The 13,155-nt window shown below is 45.5% G+C and overlaps 1 protein-coding gene across 1 annotated transcript in view; it reads left to right on the top strand.

The window, feature by feature from the left end:
* The window catches only part of LOC143964286 (C-type lectin domain family 10 member A-like), a 47,214-nt gene extending 36,309 nt beyond the window's left edge, over positions 1-10,905 (top strand). The window contains exons 7-9 of the mRNA XM_077473989.1: positions 1,797-1,948; positions 9,458-9,564; positions 10,639-10,905. Coding sequence (XP_077330115.1) covers positions 1,797-1,948; positions 9,458-9,564; positions 10,639-10,792 — 413 coding nt within the window. The 3' untranslated portion in view covers positions 10,793-10,905. The remainder of the gene's footprint in view (positions 1-1,796; positions 1,949-9,457; positions 9,565-10,638) is intronic.
* The last annotated feature ends 2,250 nt before the right edge of the window (positions 10,906-13,155 follow it).

Here is a 13,155-nt window from a genome sequence, read left to right as displayed (position 1 = left end):
GTATTTGTTGTAGCAGATATGGATACATTTTTTTTTTTTTAAACAAAATTAGATTAGAAGTGATGGCAAGAAAGACCATTCTAATGTAATTATATACATACATTCAAATGTCAATCTAACTGTATAAGACCAACTTTACACAGGACTCCTTAAATAAGAGAGCGACAGTTGATGTCCTACAGGTCAATGCTCCTCAGGGAATTTAAACAAAACACAGCAGGCTGCCACGGACTACATCCATACATAATAAAATGTAGCTTTATTTCAACAGAGTGCAATAAGGATAGTCTCAATTTCTTTAAATTCTAGGAGTAAATTTATGCCACAAAGAATGTAGGAGAAGGCCACATGTGGCTCAAAAACACAAGCTTCAGAATAAACCCCCCCTAACATTTCTTCAATCTCTTATTTAAATCCCTGCACTGGAGTTCTCCACTTGCAATACCTGATGCTGCCACTAGGGAGGGCTCCCACCAACCCCGTTCCTGGGTCTGTACAGTTGATGCTCTAATTATATGGAGTTTCCACCAAACCCGCGCTTACTTACCAGCTCTAAACACAAGCAGTGCCCAATATGAGTTTACGTGTCTGCACATCAGCTGTTCCCATTGTGAGGGATCCCACATCCCTGTACTGAGTTCCAGGATATGCATGCCTGCTGTGCCCAGACAGAGGAGTTCCCACCATCCCAGGCCATGTATGCCAGGATTGCCAGGCCTGTACTCCTGCTCTGTCCATTGTAAGGGGTTTCCACTATCCCTTATAACCTGGGGTACAGGTATCGGGTACAAAGCTCCCTGGGATGGGCAGTCTTTTAGGCACAGATACCAAATCCAGTGAGGTAGTGACAAACAGTGCAGTGTTTATTTGTGATATATACAAGTGCTGTACAGTGTTCCAAAAAAAACAAACAGGAACAAAAATATCCAAACAAAGGCCTAGCCATGTCTCGGCACTAATTATACAATTATACAGGTCCTAACTACCAGGCCGAGAAAGCCTACAGCTTGTCATCTTCCACATGCTAATAGCTTTTACCAACCTTTTTGCTCTACTAGACAGAAGATCTCTGAGGTTCCCAGGCCAAGAGCATTGGCTGTCTGCCTCAGGGGAGTTTAAATTGGCCCGGGGGAAGAGGACCAAGATCCAAACTGGACCATGGATCAGAAATCCCTGAATGCGTATTAAAGGAGCCTGGGAGACGTATAAACCCCGAACAGGACTTTTCCCGGCTCTCTTTGACGCTCTGCTATACCCTTTTCTGAGTTCCTGGGTCTGAGCAACTGATTTGCCCATTATAAAGGGAGTACCCACCACTGCTGCAGTTAATTCCCAGATGTGTAAACCTGCTTTGTGCATTATGAGAAATTCCCACCATCACTGTGTTGAGTTTATTAGTATGTAGACCTGCAATAATCATTATAGGGGAGTCCCACTATTCCTGCTCTGAGTTCCGAAGTCTTCCTGCTGTGCCCATTTTAATGGTCCCCTAGTATTTCTGATGGAATTTGTATGTATTTTATATCATGGAGAATGTAAGAAAAGTTGTGACACATAAAGTTGGGTGGAGACACAAAACTTCCGGTGTGCAGGAACAGAGCCAAGAATTCCGACAGGGAGATCTCATTGATGGAATTTCTGAGACATATAAGACTCCGGGGTATGACTCGGGGATGTGATGTCTTTTATCTGTGATTTCCTTTTATTATGATTTTACCATCTTGGCTGAATGGTCCGATAATAACCATGACAATCTAGCATGACCCTCATCATAATCCTCTTTCTTGCTCCCTCAGACTCTTCTGATCCATTATGCAGTAAGGGATGGATGCGGTATGGAATCAGCTGTTACTACTTCTCTTCAAACTCACGACCATGGAACGTCTCCAAGAAAGACTGTGAGGAGAGGGAGGCCCACCTGATAGTCATTAATAGCGAGGGAGAGATGGTATGAATGCTGAACAGATAGACACGTCCAACTGTGATAGTTCCACTGTCAGATCACATCACTGCCAGCAGTATTTGATTATTATGCTCACAGCCTCACCCTGTCAAGAGATTTTCCAGTTTGCAAGACAACAATTTAACCACTTGCAGACCGGACCATTTTGCTGGTCAAAGACCAGACCACTTTTTGCGATTCGGCACTGCGTCGCTTTAAATGACAATTGCGCGGCCGTGCGACGTGGCTCCCAAACAAAATTGACGTCCTTTTTTTCCCACAAATAGAGCTTTCTTTTGGTGGTATTTGATCACCCCTGCGGTTTTTATTTTTTGCGCTATAAACAAAAATAGAGCGACAATTTTGAAAAAAACACATTATTTTTCACTTTTTGTTATAATAAATATCCCCCAAAAATATATAAAAAAAAATTTTTTCCCTCAGTTTAGGCCGATACGTATTCTTCTACATATTTTTGGTAAAAAAAAATCGCAATAAGCGATTATTGACTGCTTTGCGCAAAAGTTATAGCGTTTACAAAATAGGGATAGTTTTATAGCATTTTTATTAATAATTTTTTATTATTTTTTTTTTTTTACTAGTAATGGCGGCGATCAGCGATTTTTATTGTGACTGCGACATTGTGGGGGACCCATCGGACATTTTTGACACATTTTTGGGACCATTGTCATTTATACAGTAATCACTGCTATACAAATGCAGTGATTCCTGTGTAAATGACACTGGCAGTGAAGGGGTTAACCAGTGGGTGGCAGTGTAGGGGTTAAGTGTTCCTAGGGGTGTGTTACTAACTGTGCGGGGGTTGGGCTTTCATTTAGTGAACACTGATCTCTGCTCCAATCACATAGAGCAGAGATCAGCGTCACTATTTGCTAGGCAGAATGGAGAAATGTTGTTTACACAGCATTTCCTCCATTCGGCCGCTCCGTGAGACGATCGCAGGGATGCCCGCGGCGATCGAGTCCGCGGGTCCCACGACCGGACTCACGGGGGTCCCGACCAGCGCGGGAGCACGACGCTGGTGGCGCGCTCCCGATGGCAGGGCGGCATTGAATATTGGACGTACCTGTACGCCAATATGCCTGCCCGTGCCATTCTGTCGACGTACATCGTCGTGCGCTGGTCGGGAAGTGGTTAAGCACTGGCAGACTGACGGTGATTATGACTGGGGCAGGTTAACTGAATAATTAAACCTTTGCTCACACACCGCTATGTGCTTTAACAGAAACCTGCACCTTTTAAATAATCTGTTGGCGCAACTCTGACATCTAAAAGAAAAGAAGTATTTATCACTTGCTGCCTCATCCAGACAGGAATGTAAGGCCGCGTACACACGCGGGGACTGTTCGCTGAAACTTTGTTCGTCAAACAGTTGCCGCAACAGTCCGCTCAAAATTTGCATGAGCGGACTTGCCCACACACGGCACTTTTTGAGCGGACTGTTTCAGCGAACTGTTTGCCAAACAGTTCGCTCAACTTTTGAAATGAACGGACTCGCCCACGTAAGGCGGAGGCAAGTCCGCCCATTTCGAGCGCGTGTACAGGTAGGCGGGGCCCGCGAAGGAGACGTCGCGGGCACCGCCGCCTGGAATGGACTTAAAGGGACACCCAACGCCGAAAAAAAATCGGCGTGGGGGTTCCCCCAAAGTCCACAACAGACCCTTGTCCGAGCACGCTACCCGGCCGGCCAGGAAAGGGGGGCGAGCGAGCGCGCCCCCCCCTCCTGAGCCGTACCAGGCCGCGTGCCCTCAACATGGGGGGTGCCTTGGGGAAGGGGGGGCCGCGCGGCCCCCCACCCCAAAGCACCTTGTCCCCATGTTGATGAGGACAAGGGCCTCTTCCCGACAACCCTGGCCGTTGGTTGTCGGGGTCTGCGGGCGTTGGGCTTATCGGAATCCGGGAGCCCCCTTTAATAAGGGGGCCCCCGGATACCGGCCCCCCACCCTATGTGAATGAGTATGGGGTACAATGTACCCCTACCCATTCACCTGTAAAATAAAAGTACCCAAAAAAAAACACAACACACGAGAAAAAATATTTTATTGCACAGCTCCGGGGGTCTTCCGTCTTCGGGGGTCTTCTCGCCGGACTCCTCCGCTATCTTCGTGTAGCTCTTTTGCTAGCGGAGGAGTCCGGCTTTCTTCCTCCCCGCCGCCGGCCTCTTCTCCCGACTTCGGGGGTCTTGTCCCCCTCTTCGGTTCTTCTGCCGGGCCACCGCGCCTTCTTGTAGCTCTTTTGCAGGCGGTGGCCCGGTCTTCTGTCGCCGCTGTCGCCGTCGCCGCCTTCCGTTCTTCTTCTTCTTCTTGTTCTTCTTGTTCTTCTCCAGGAGATGTTGACACGACGCTCTCTCCGGCCACAATGCCAGAGCCGCCCTGCGCTGCCACTTATATAGTGACAATGGGGCGGTGTCACATGGTATATGTCACATGGGTTGGTCACATGGTGACCCCGCCCCCTTACGATGTCATAGTCCCCATGTGACATCAACCCATGTGACCAACCCATGTGACATATACCATGTGACACCGCCCCATTGTCACTATATAAGTGGCAGCGCAGGGCGGCTCTGGCATTGTGGCCGGAGAGAGCATCGTGTCAACATCTCCTGGAGAAGAACAAGAAGAACAAGAAGAACAAGAAGAAGAACGGAAGGCGGCGACGGCGACAGCGGCGACAGAAGACCGGGCCACCGCCTGCAAAAGAGCTACAAGAAGGCGCGGTGGCCCGGCAGAAGAACCGAAGAGGGGGACAAGACCCCCGAAGTCGGGAGAAGAGGCCGGCGGCGGGGAGGAAGAAAGCCGGACTCCTCCGCTAGCAAAAGAGCTACACGAAGATAGCGGAGGAGTCCGGCGAGAAGACCCCCGAAGACGGAAGACCCCCGGAGCTGTGCAATAAAATATTTTTTCTCGTGTGTTGTGTTTTTTTTTGGGTACTTTTATTTTACAGGTGAATGGGTAGGGGTACATTGTACCCCATACTCATTCACATAGGGTGGGGGGCCGGTATCCGGGGGCCCCCTTATTAAAGGGGGCTCCCGGATTCCGATAAGCCCCCCGCCCGCAGACCCCGACAACCAACGGCCAGGGTTGTCGGGAAGAGGCCCTTGTCCTCATCAACATGGGGACAAGGTGCTTTGGGGTGGGGGGGCCGCGCGCCCCCCCCTTCCCCAAGGCACCCCCCATGTTGAGGGCACGCGGCCTGGTACGGCTCAGAAGGGGGGGGCGCGCTCGCTCGCCCCCCTTTCCTGGCCGGCCGGGTAGCGTGCTCGGACAAGGGTCTGTTGTGGACTTTGGGGGGACCCCCACGCCGATTTTTTTCGGCGTTGGGGTTCCCTTTAAGTCCATTCCAGGCGGCGGAGCCCGCGACGTCTCCGTCGCGGGCCCCGCCTACCTGGAGACGCGCTCGTAATGAGCAGACTTTCCTCCGAGCGGGAACAGTTTGCTCATTTCGAAAGTGGCCTACACACGGGCGGACTGTTCGCTCAAACAAAGTTTCAGCGGACAGTTTTTCGGAATTTCCGAAAGACTTTGTCCGTCAAACTGTCCGCTGAAACTGTCCGCTGAAAGCCCACACACGGGCGGACTGTCCGCTGAAACACTGTTCAGCGGACAAAGTTGAGCGAACAGTCCGCCCGTGTGTACGCGGCCTAACAGAGTTTACACTGCTATAGATTCTTCACAGAGACAACGTTATTTCCTTTCTAATTAGAGCATTCAGTGGTCCAGCTTCATGATTTTTAAACATTTTTTTTACAGTTTTGTGAGTGCATTTTCAGGTATTATCTGCTTCCTTTATTACCTGATTGTTTATTTATCACTTTATTTATTTTGCTTTGATTATTTTGCATAGAAATATGGGGATTGTTTTGATGAGCGAGGGCTTTTTTTCTCCTTAGTTGATTTTTAAACATTGCTTTAATGAAAAGAGGTGCAGAAAAATGTACAACATTTAAATGGTAATAATGTAAAATATATATTTATAATTTATTAAAATATTTACAGAAAATATGTTAAAAAAAATAGACATAAACAACAGTAAAATAAAAGGTTTAAAAGTGGAAAAATACTTAACCACTTCAGCTCTGGAAGGTTTTAAACTTCCTGACCAGGCCATTTTTGCGATACGGCACTGCGTTGATTTAACTGACCATTGCATGGATATCCGACACAGTTAAAATTGATATCCTTTTTTTCCCCACAAATAGAGCTTTCTTTTGGTGGTATTTGATCACCTCTGTGGTTTTTATTTTTTGTACTATAAACAAAAAAAAATATCAAAACGCATATATCGATTGGTTTGCACCAAAGTTACAGCATCCACAAACTATAAATAAAAACTTTGTACTATAAACAAAAAAAAGATCGACAATTTTGAAAAAAAAATAAAATATATTTTTTTACTTTCTCTTATAAAACACATCCAATAAAAAAAGTAAAAAATCGAATTTCTTCATCAATTTAGGAGAATTTGTATTCTGCTACATATTTTTGGTAAAGAAAAATATCAAAAAGAGTATATTGATTGGTTTGCAAAGTTACAGCATCCACAAACTATGGGATATATTTATGGACTTTTTATTTATTTTGTTTTGTTTTTACTATTAATGGCAGCGGTCAGCAATTTTTAGCAGAACTGCGCCATTGTGGTGGACAAATCTGATACTTTTTTGGGACCAGTGACACCAACTCTTAAAAAATGCACTGTCACTGTATAAATGACACTGGTAGGGAAGGGGTTAACATTGGGGCGATCAAAGGGTTAAGTGTGCTCCTAGGGAGTGATTTCTAACTGTGTGGGGGGGGGGGGGTGGACTGACTGGATGAACAAAGGCATCTGTGTCCCTGATTAGCAGGAACACAAGATCTCTCTCTTCCTCTCTGACAGAATGGTGGTCTGCCTTGTTTACATAGGCAGACCGCCACTCTGCCTCCCCTCAACGATCGCAGGTGGCTCCTGCTGTGTCCAATTAGAGTGGGATCGTGGCTCCAGCGGCACACGCGTGCGCCCCCAGAGTCCATCCTAGGAATCACGTACAGGTACGTGATTTGGCGCTTAGGGGCCGCCCTGCCACAGTATATGTAAATGGAACGGTCCTAAAGTGGTTAAAATGGTTGTAAACCCCATTCATGAAATCTGACCTGGGCACATATATCTGTAGTGTTTACTTATCTCTCTCCAAAGCCCTCAGTGCCATGTCTTTTTGCTGCTCTGTTCCTCTGTTATCAGCATGAGAACTTCTGACAAGTTCTCCGACACACGCGATAAAAGCAGCTTGAAATTTGTGTCATGGAGGGAGCTTCGAGATATATTAGCGATTGTCTATTCAGACTGCAGATTTGCAAGTTTCATTGTTCCTCTGCCTATGTGGAGGGGGGGGGGGTGCCTTTCCTCCAATCAGCTCACACACAGTGTATGCCCAGATTCCCCTCCCTCTGCTGAAACAGGAAGAAAGATTTGTAACACAATCTGCACTTTCTAAAGAATATAGAACTGGAAAGACAGCAGATAAACATGTAGAACTTACGTAGGAGGATTTGTTTCATCTCTGTGTATCATCTGAGCCTGTTCACTTCACTGGGTATAGGAGAGGGTTTACATCCACTTTAAGTAAAGTCCACCTGGTCTTTGGTTCTTTGCAGAATCTGATTTTTTGGAGAGTAAGTCCAATCTGATGTTTCAGAGTCGTTGACCCTCATAAATAACTCTTCATACTCTTTCATAGCCTCTATGGTAAGAGCTCAGAGCTGTGGGGGCAGACATATTTTCTTGCAACCTCAATGGCAACTACTGTATCTTAAATAAATGTATATTTACATGTGACAAGATTTCACAATCCGACAACCAACATATAATTTATCAGCATGAAATTACAATTTGTTAGACACCAAATATCATAAAGATCTTATGCATATTCCTATTAGGAAGTCACATTTGTCTAATTAGCCCTTTAGACCTACAATGTAACTCTGTGCAATTCAGCCATTGTAATGTACATGGTAGAGGCTATAATGATGAGAGGGCTTCCCTTACATCTCCTGTCCAAAACCTGGAGTTAATGACAGGGTGTAGCAGGATGAGGAGTGGCGCAGGTGCCTGTGGTAGGTATGGACACTGTGGATGGTCAGATGACAGTCTGGATACCATAGAGATGTTGTGGATGCTGGAGCACAGGAACTCTCAGATGCAGGTGTAGCGATGACACTTTGGACAAAGTGTCTGTCATGTACTAATTTTTTCAGTTTTTGCCTCAGAACAGTAGAGGGGTTCTGAGGGTTAAATGTGTAGGTTTAACTTTGACATCAGTTTGGCTGGGCTGTGTTAGAGTTCTTCCTGGTCATGTATACAGTTAGGTGCACATGACAGGCTCAGAACCAGGCTTGGTTGGACGTTTTAGGTATCAGCTTTCCCGGAGCCAATCAGTGGGTGCGCCGGGCCCCGCTGAGGAGTTTGGGGAAGGGTATTTAAGGTGTGGAAGTCACGTGTTCTAGGTTCATTCGTGAGGCCTTAGCGGTCTGTTCTTGATTCTGGACTGGGGTAGCCCCACGAGGGGTTCCGGTCACAGGAGCATTTGTCACTCCGCAACATGCTTCGGTTGGCTAGCCCCAGTGGACCCGCCTGGTCTGGGGTAGGGATCCATCTGTTCCCGAGTCTAGGAACCGGCTGGTCCGAGACGCAGTAACTGAGGGAGGATTCAAGGCGTCTGGGCGTGCTCTCGGCTTGGAGGGGCACCGCAGCTCATGTAAGTGACCGGGGGAGGACTCTTCGGAGGAGGCCCAACAAGCTGGCATCCTGAGAAGTGCTTGGTTGCTGAGTTGTGAAGGACACTGATGAATTCACGCTTTTTCCAGTACTGCCAAGGAAACAGAGAACGTTTCAGGTACTGAGGAAAAAGGTTCCTGTTCACTTCTGTTACCAGTCACTCAAGGTCAAAGATTTTACAAGTTCTGGATCAAAGTGCTGACTGCCATAATCTCTGGCTAGAGATTTGTTCAGCCTTGAAGTGCCCAGCTGCGAGTGGCTACTCTCTGGGTGGTACTAGAGACTTTCTGATATTAGCGGTTCAAGGTGCCTGAGTTTCTTCACCCTTGCCCTCTGTTCCCATACGAGACTGTGTTGTTGGATGTTACCCCTGCAAATAAAAACCTTTTCTAAAGGACTTTCATGGTGTCAGCGTCCAAAGTGTTGGGTACTAACTCTGGGAACCCCTAGACGTAGAAGAACCAGCCAAGCGGAGGTAACCGGTAAGCCCAAAAGTTAAGGCCGCCTTGCCAAGGTTTATTGCCGCTACACAGGTATTAAAGCTGTAGCCGAAATAAGTCAATGACAAAGGGGCAGCAGAGTTTCTTTGGGTTGGTTTCCTCCTGGTACCTCAGATTCCTATCCGATCCAAAAAAATATACTGGTAGATTAACTGTCATGTGACCAAATTGGCAGAAAAGTGTGTATGCATATTAATTAATCTTCACACAACTTCTATCTTTTGTCTTTCTTAAGAATTTTCTGCGTGGGATTGCAAACAAGAGATTTGTGTGGCTCGGTCTAACGGATTTGGATGGGACCTGGAAATGGGTGGATGGAACTCCTTATGAGGTCACTCCAAAGTAAGACACTGAAACCTCAAATTTAAGAATCCTTCTCGCACATTCCTAAATTTAAGATCTGGAAAAATGATCTGAAAAGGTGGCTAATCCATGAATCCTTGTGCAGAAGTGCATTGTTGAGACTTAAATTAACCTAGCGCTTTACAACACTCTTTCATACAGAAAGCCTTAATGTATGCATGATCTATGGGTTAGTGGGGCTTATCAGAGTCTAGAGGCCACCGTTAAAAATATCGGGGCCTACCCATACTGCCTCCATCCATGTGAATGGGTACATACAGTAGAATTAAAGACATCCAATAAGTCTTTTTTTTTTACAAACCCCCTCCAAAAAAACAAAATACAAAAAAAAAAAAAAGATTCCGTCATTGTAAATCCATAATCAATCATGATGGCCAACAACTGCCAAATTACCGTAATTAAAAACTTGACCCAGTGCATATGGCCATTCCTGATGGTACTGCTCACCAAATAACAGCTCTCCATGCTGTCATCAGCTATATAAGTTAGGTGTCGGGAAAGAAGTGACACCTTTGTCCAAATATGGCCAGTGACCATATTTGGGCAGTGATGTTGCTGCTATCCTAGTTCCTTTTCTTACGTACCCAGGAATTCCCGCCCATGTAAGTAATGTGCCAGAGGTGGTTGCTAGGGACACAGCAGGTGTCAGTACTTCCTGCTTCTTTAGGAATCACTGACAGCAGGAAGCTGGTATATATAGAAGTGGTAGAAATACCACTTCTATAGATGATGCTCACCTCCCACCAAAAGTTTGGGCATTCTTCGAAACACTCTAACAGCCTAGGTCCAGGCCAAACCATTGGCTCATCCCTATTCCTTACATGGCCAATTAGGGCCAATTAGAGATGAGGAATATAACTCCTCACATGCGGTTGGCCACAACAGATCTAACCTTCAGTGGATTGTACGATTAAATTGTAGCATGTGGTCAGCTCTCTTGCAGTCCATCACAGTTGTTGGGCTCACAATTTGAAAATCTAATTTTAAAGCATTTCTTAAGTCCCAGTTCTGTTCACTTTCTGCCTAATCACTATTGTCTCTTCTGTCCTTCAGGTTCTGGGAGGAGGGTCAGCCTGATAATTGGATGGGTCATGGTTACGGAGGAGGGGAAGACTGTGCTGTGTTAAGGCCATCGAGTAATGAGTGGAATGATGGTCACTGTTCCCCGAACTTCTCGTATGTCTGTGAGAAGAAGATTATCTTCTGATCTGCACTGATGGACATCAGAGAACACCTGATATCGCTGTCTGCCTTTTCTCCTTCTCCATCATACTACAGCCATAACAAATCTACTATTGAATAAAATATTGCTGCAGGATATGCTGGGACTTGTTGTTCTTCTAGAATGGGAGGATCTCAGAGCGTCCAATCTGCAGATTTCAAGCTGTACTCCAGCCTTGTCTTTAGTCTTGCACAGCTTTATAGGGTCCTGCATAGGGATGAGCCGAACACCCCCCGGTTCGGTTCGCACCAGAACCTGCGAACTGACCGTAAGTTTGCACGAACATTAGAACCCTATTAATTACAATGCACTCGAACGTTCGAAAACGAAAGTGTTAATTATAACGGCCAATATGCAAGTTATTGTCCTAAAAAGGGGTTTGGGGACCGGGGACCTGGGACCTGCCCCAGAGGACATGTATCAATGCAAAAAAAAAGTTTTAAAAATTGAAGTTTTTTCTGGAGCAGTCATTTTAATGATGCATAAAGTGAAAAAAAAGTGAAATATTACTTTAAATTTCGTACTTGGGGGGTGTCTAAAGTATGCCTGTGAAGTGGCATGTGTTTCCCATGTTTAGAACAGTCCCTGCACAAAATGACATTTGTAAAGGAAAAAAAGCCATTTAAAACTGCTTGCGGCTATTAAAGCATTAACCACTTTCAGACCGGACCATTTTGCTGGTCAATGACCAGAGGTCTTTTTACAATTTGGCACTGCGCTGCTTTAACTGGTAATTGCGCGGTCATGCAATGTTGTACCCAAACAAAATTTGCGTCCTTTTCTTCCCACAAATAGAGCTTTCTTTTGATGGTATTTGATTGCCTCTGCGATTTTTATTTTTTGCGATATAAACGTAAAAAGACCGCAAATTTTGAAAAAAAATGATATTTTCTAATTTTTGTTATTAGAAAAATCCAATAAACTCAATTTTAGTCATACATTTAGGCCAAAATGTATTCAGCCACATGTCTTTGGTAAAAAAAAAGTAAATAACTGTATATTTATTGGTTTGCGCAAAAGTTGTCACATCTACAAACTAAGGTACGTTTTCTGGAATTTACGCAGCTTTTCATTTACGACTGCCTATCTCATTTCTTGAGGTGCTAAAATGGCAGGGCAGTACAAAACCCCCCCAAATGACCCCATTTTGGAAAGTAGACCCCCTAAGGAAATTGATAAGTGGCATGTTGAGCCCATTGAATATTTTATTTTTTTGTCTCAAGCGATTGAATAATGACAAAAAAAAATTTTTTTTTTTTTTTTACACAAAGTTGTCACTAAATGATATATTGCTCACACATGCTATGGGCATATGTGAAATGACACCCCAAACTAAATTCTGCTGCTTCTCCTGAGTACGGGGATACCACATATGTGGGACTTTTTGGGAGCCTACCCACGTACGGGGCCCCGAAAACCAAGCACCGCCTTCAGGCTTTCTAAGGGCGTAAATTTTTGAGTTCACTTCTCACTACCTATTACAGTTTTGAAGGCCATAAAATGCCAAGATGGCACAAAACCCCCACAAATGACCCCATTTTAGAAAGTAGACACCCCAAGCTATTTGCTGAGAGGCATGTTGAGTCCATGGAATATTTTATATTTTGCCACAAGTTGCGGGAAAATTACAAACTTTTTTTTTTTTTTTTTCACAAAGTTGTCACTAAATGATATATTGCTCACGCATGCCATGGGCATATGTGAAATGACATCCCAAAATAAATTCTGCTGCTTCTCCTGAGTACGGGGATACCACATATGTGGGACTTTTTGGGAGCCTAGCCGCGTACGGGGCCCCGAAATCCAATCACCTCCTTCAGGCTTTCTAAGGGCGTTACAGTTTTGAAGGCCATAAAATGCCAAGATGGCACAAACCCCCCCAAATGACCCCATTTTGGAAAGTAGACACCCCTAAATTTAGGGGTACACTAGTGAGACTAGGTAATAAATGGCGGGTGCCCTGAAACTATAAAAAAATAACTAACCAACCAGCGTCACCTGTAACAGTTATATGGTGATCACTGGTGAAAGGGTTAACTAGGGGGCAATCAGGGGGCTTTATACGGTAGTATATGGGGGTCCCTGGCGCTATAAAAAGCTGCGGCGAACCTAAATACCTACCTGCCTAACTAGCGTCACCTGTGACACTTATACAGCGATCAGAAAAATGATCGCTTATTAGGCTGGGTTCACACTGGAGCGATGCAGGAACGCCACGAATCCGCGGCGGGTTCCCGCATCGCATGCCTCCCGGCGGCAGTTTACACTGCCCTATGCGAACTGCTGGGAGTGTCAGTGAAATGTTAATGACACCCCAGATCAGTTCGCATATCGCAGTGCGATCTGCA

The sequence above is a fragment of the Lithobates pipiens genome, unplaced genomic scaffold (assembly GCF_037356315.1).
Source record: "Lithobates pipiens isolate NorthernLeopardFrog02 unplaced genomic scaffold, aLitPip1_a1.2 Scaffold_8, whole genome shotgun sequence".
Classification (NCBI taxonomy): Eukaryota; Metazoa; Chordata; class Amphibia; order Anura; family Ranidae; genus Lithobates; species Lithobates pipiens.
The sequence above is the reverse complement of the archived record's forward strand: the minus strand, read 5'-3'. Positions and strand labels throughout refer to the sequence as shown.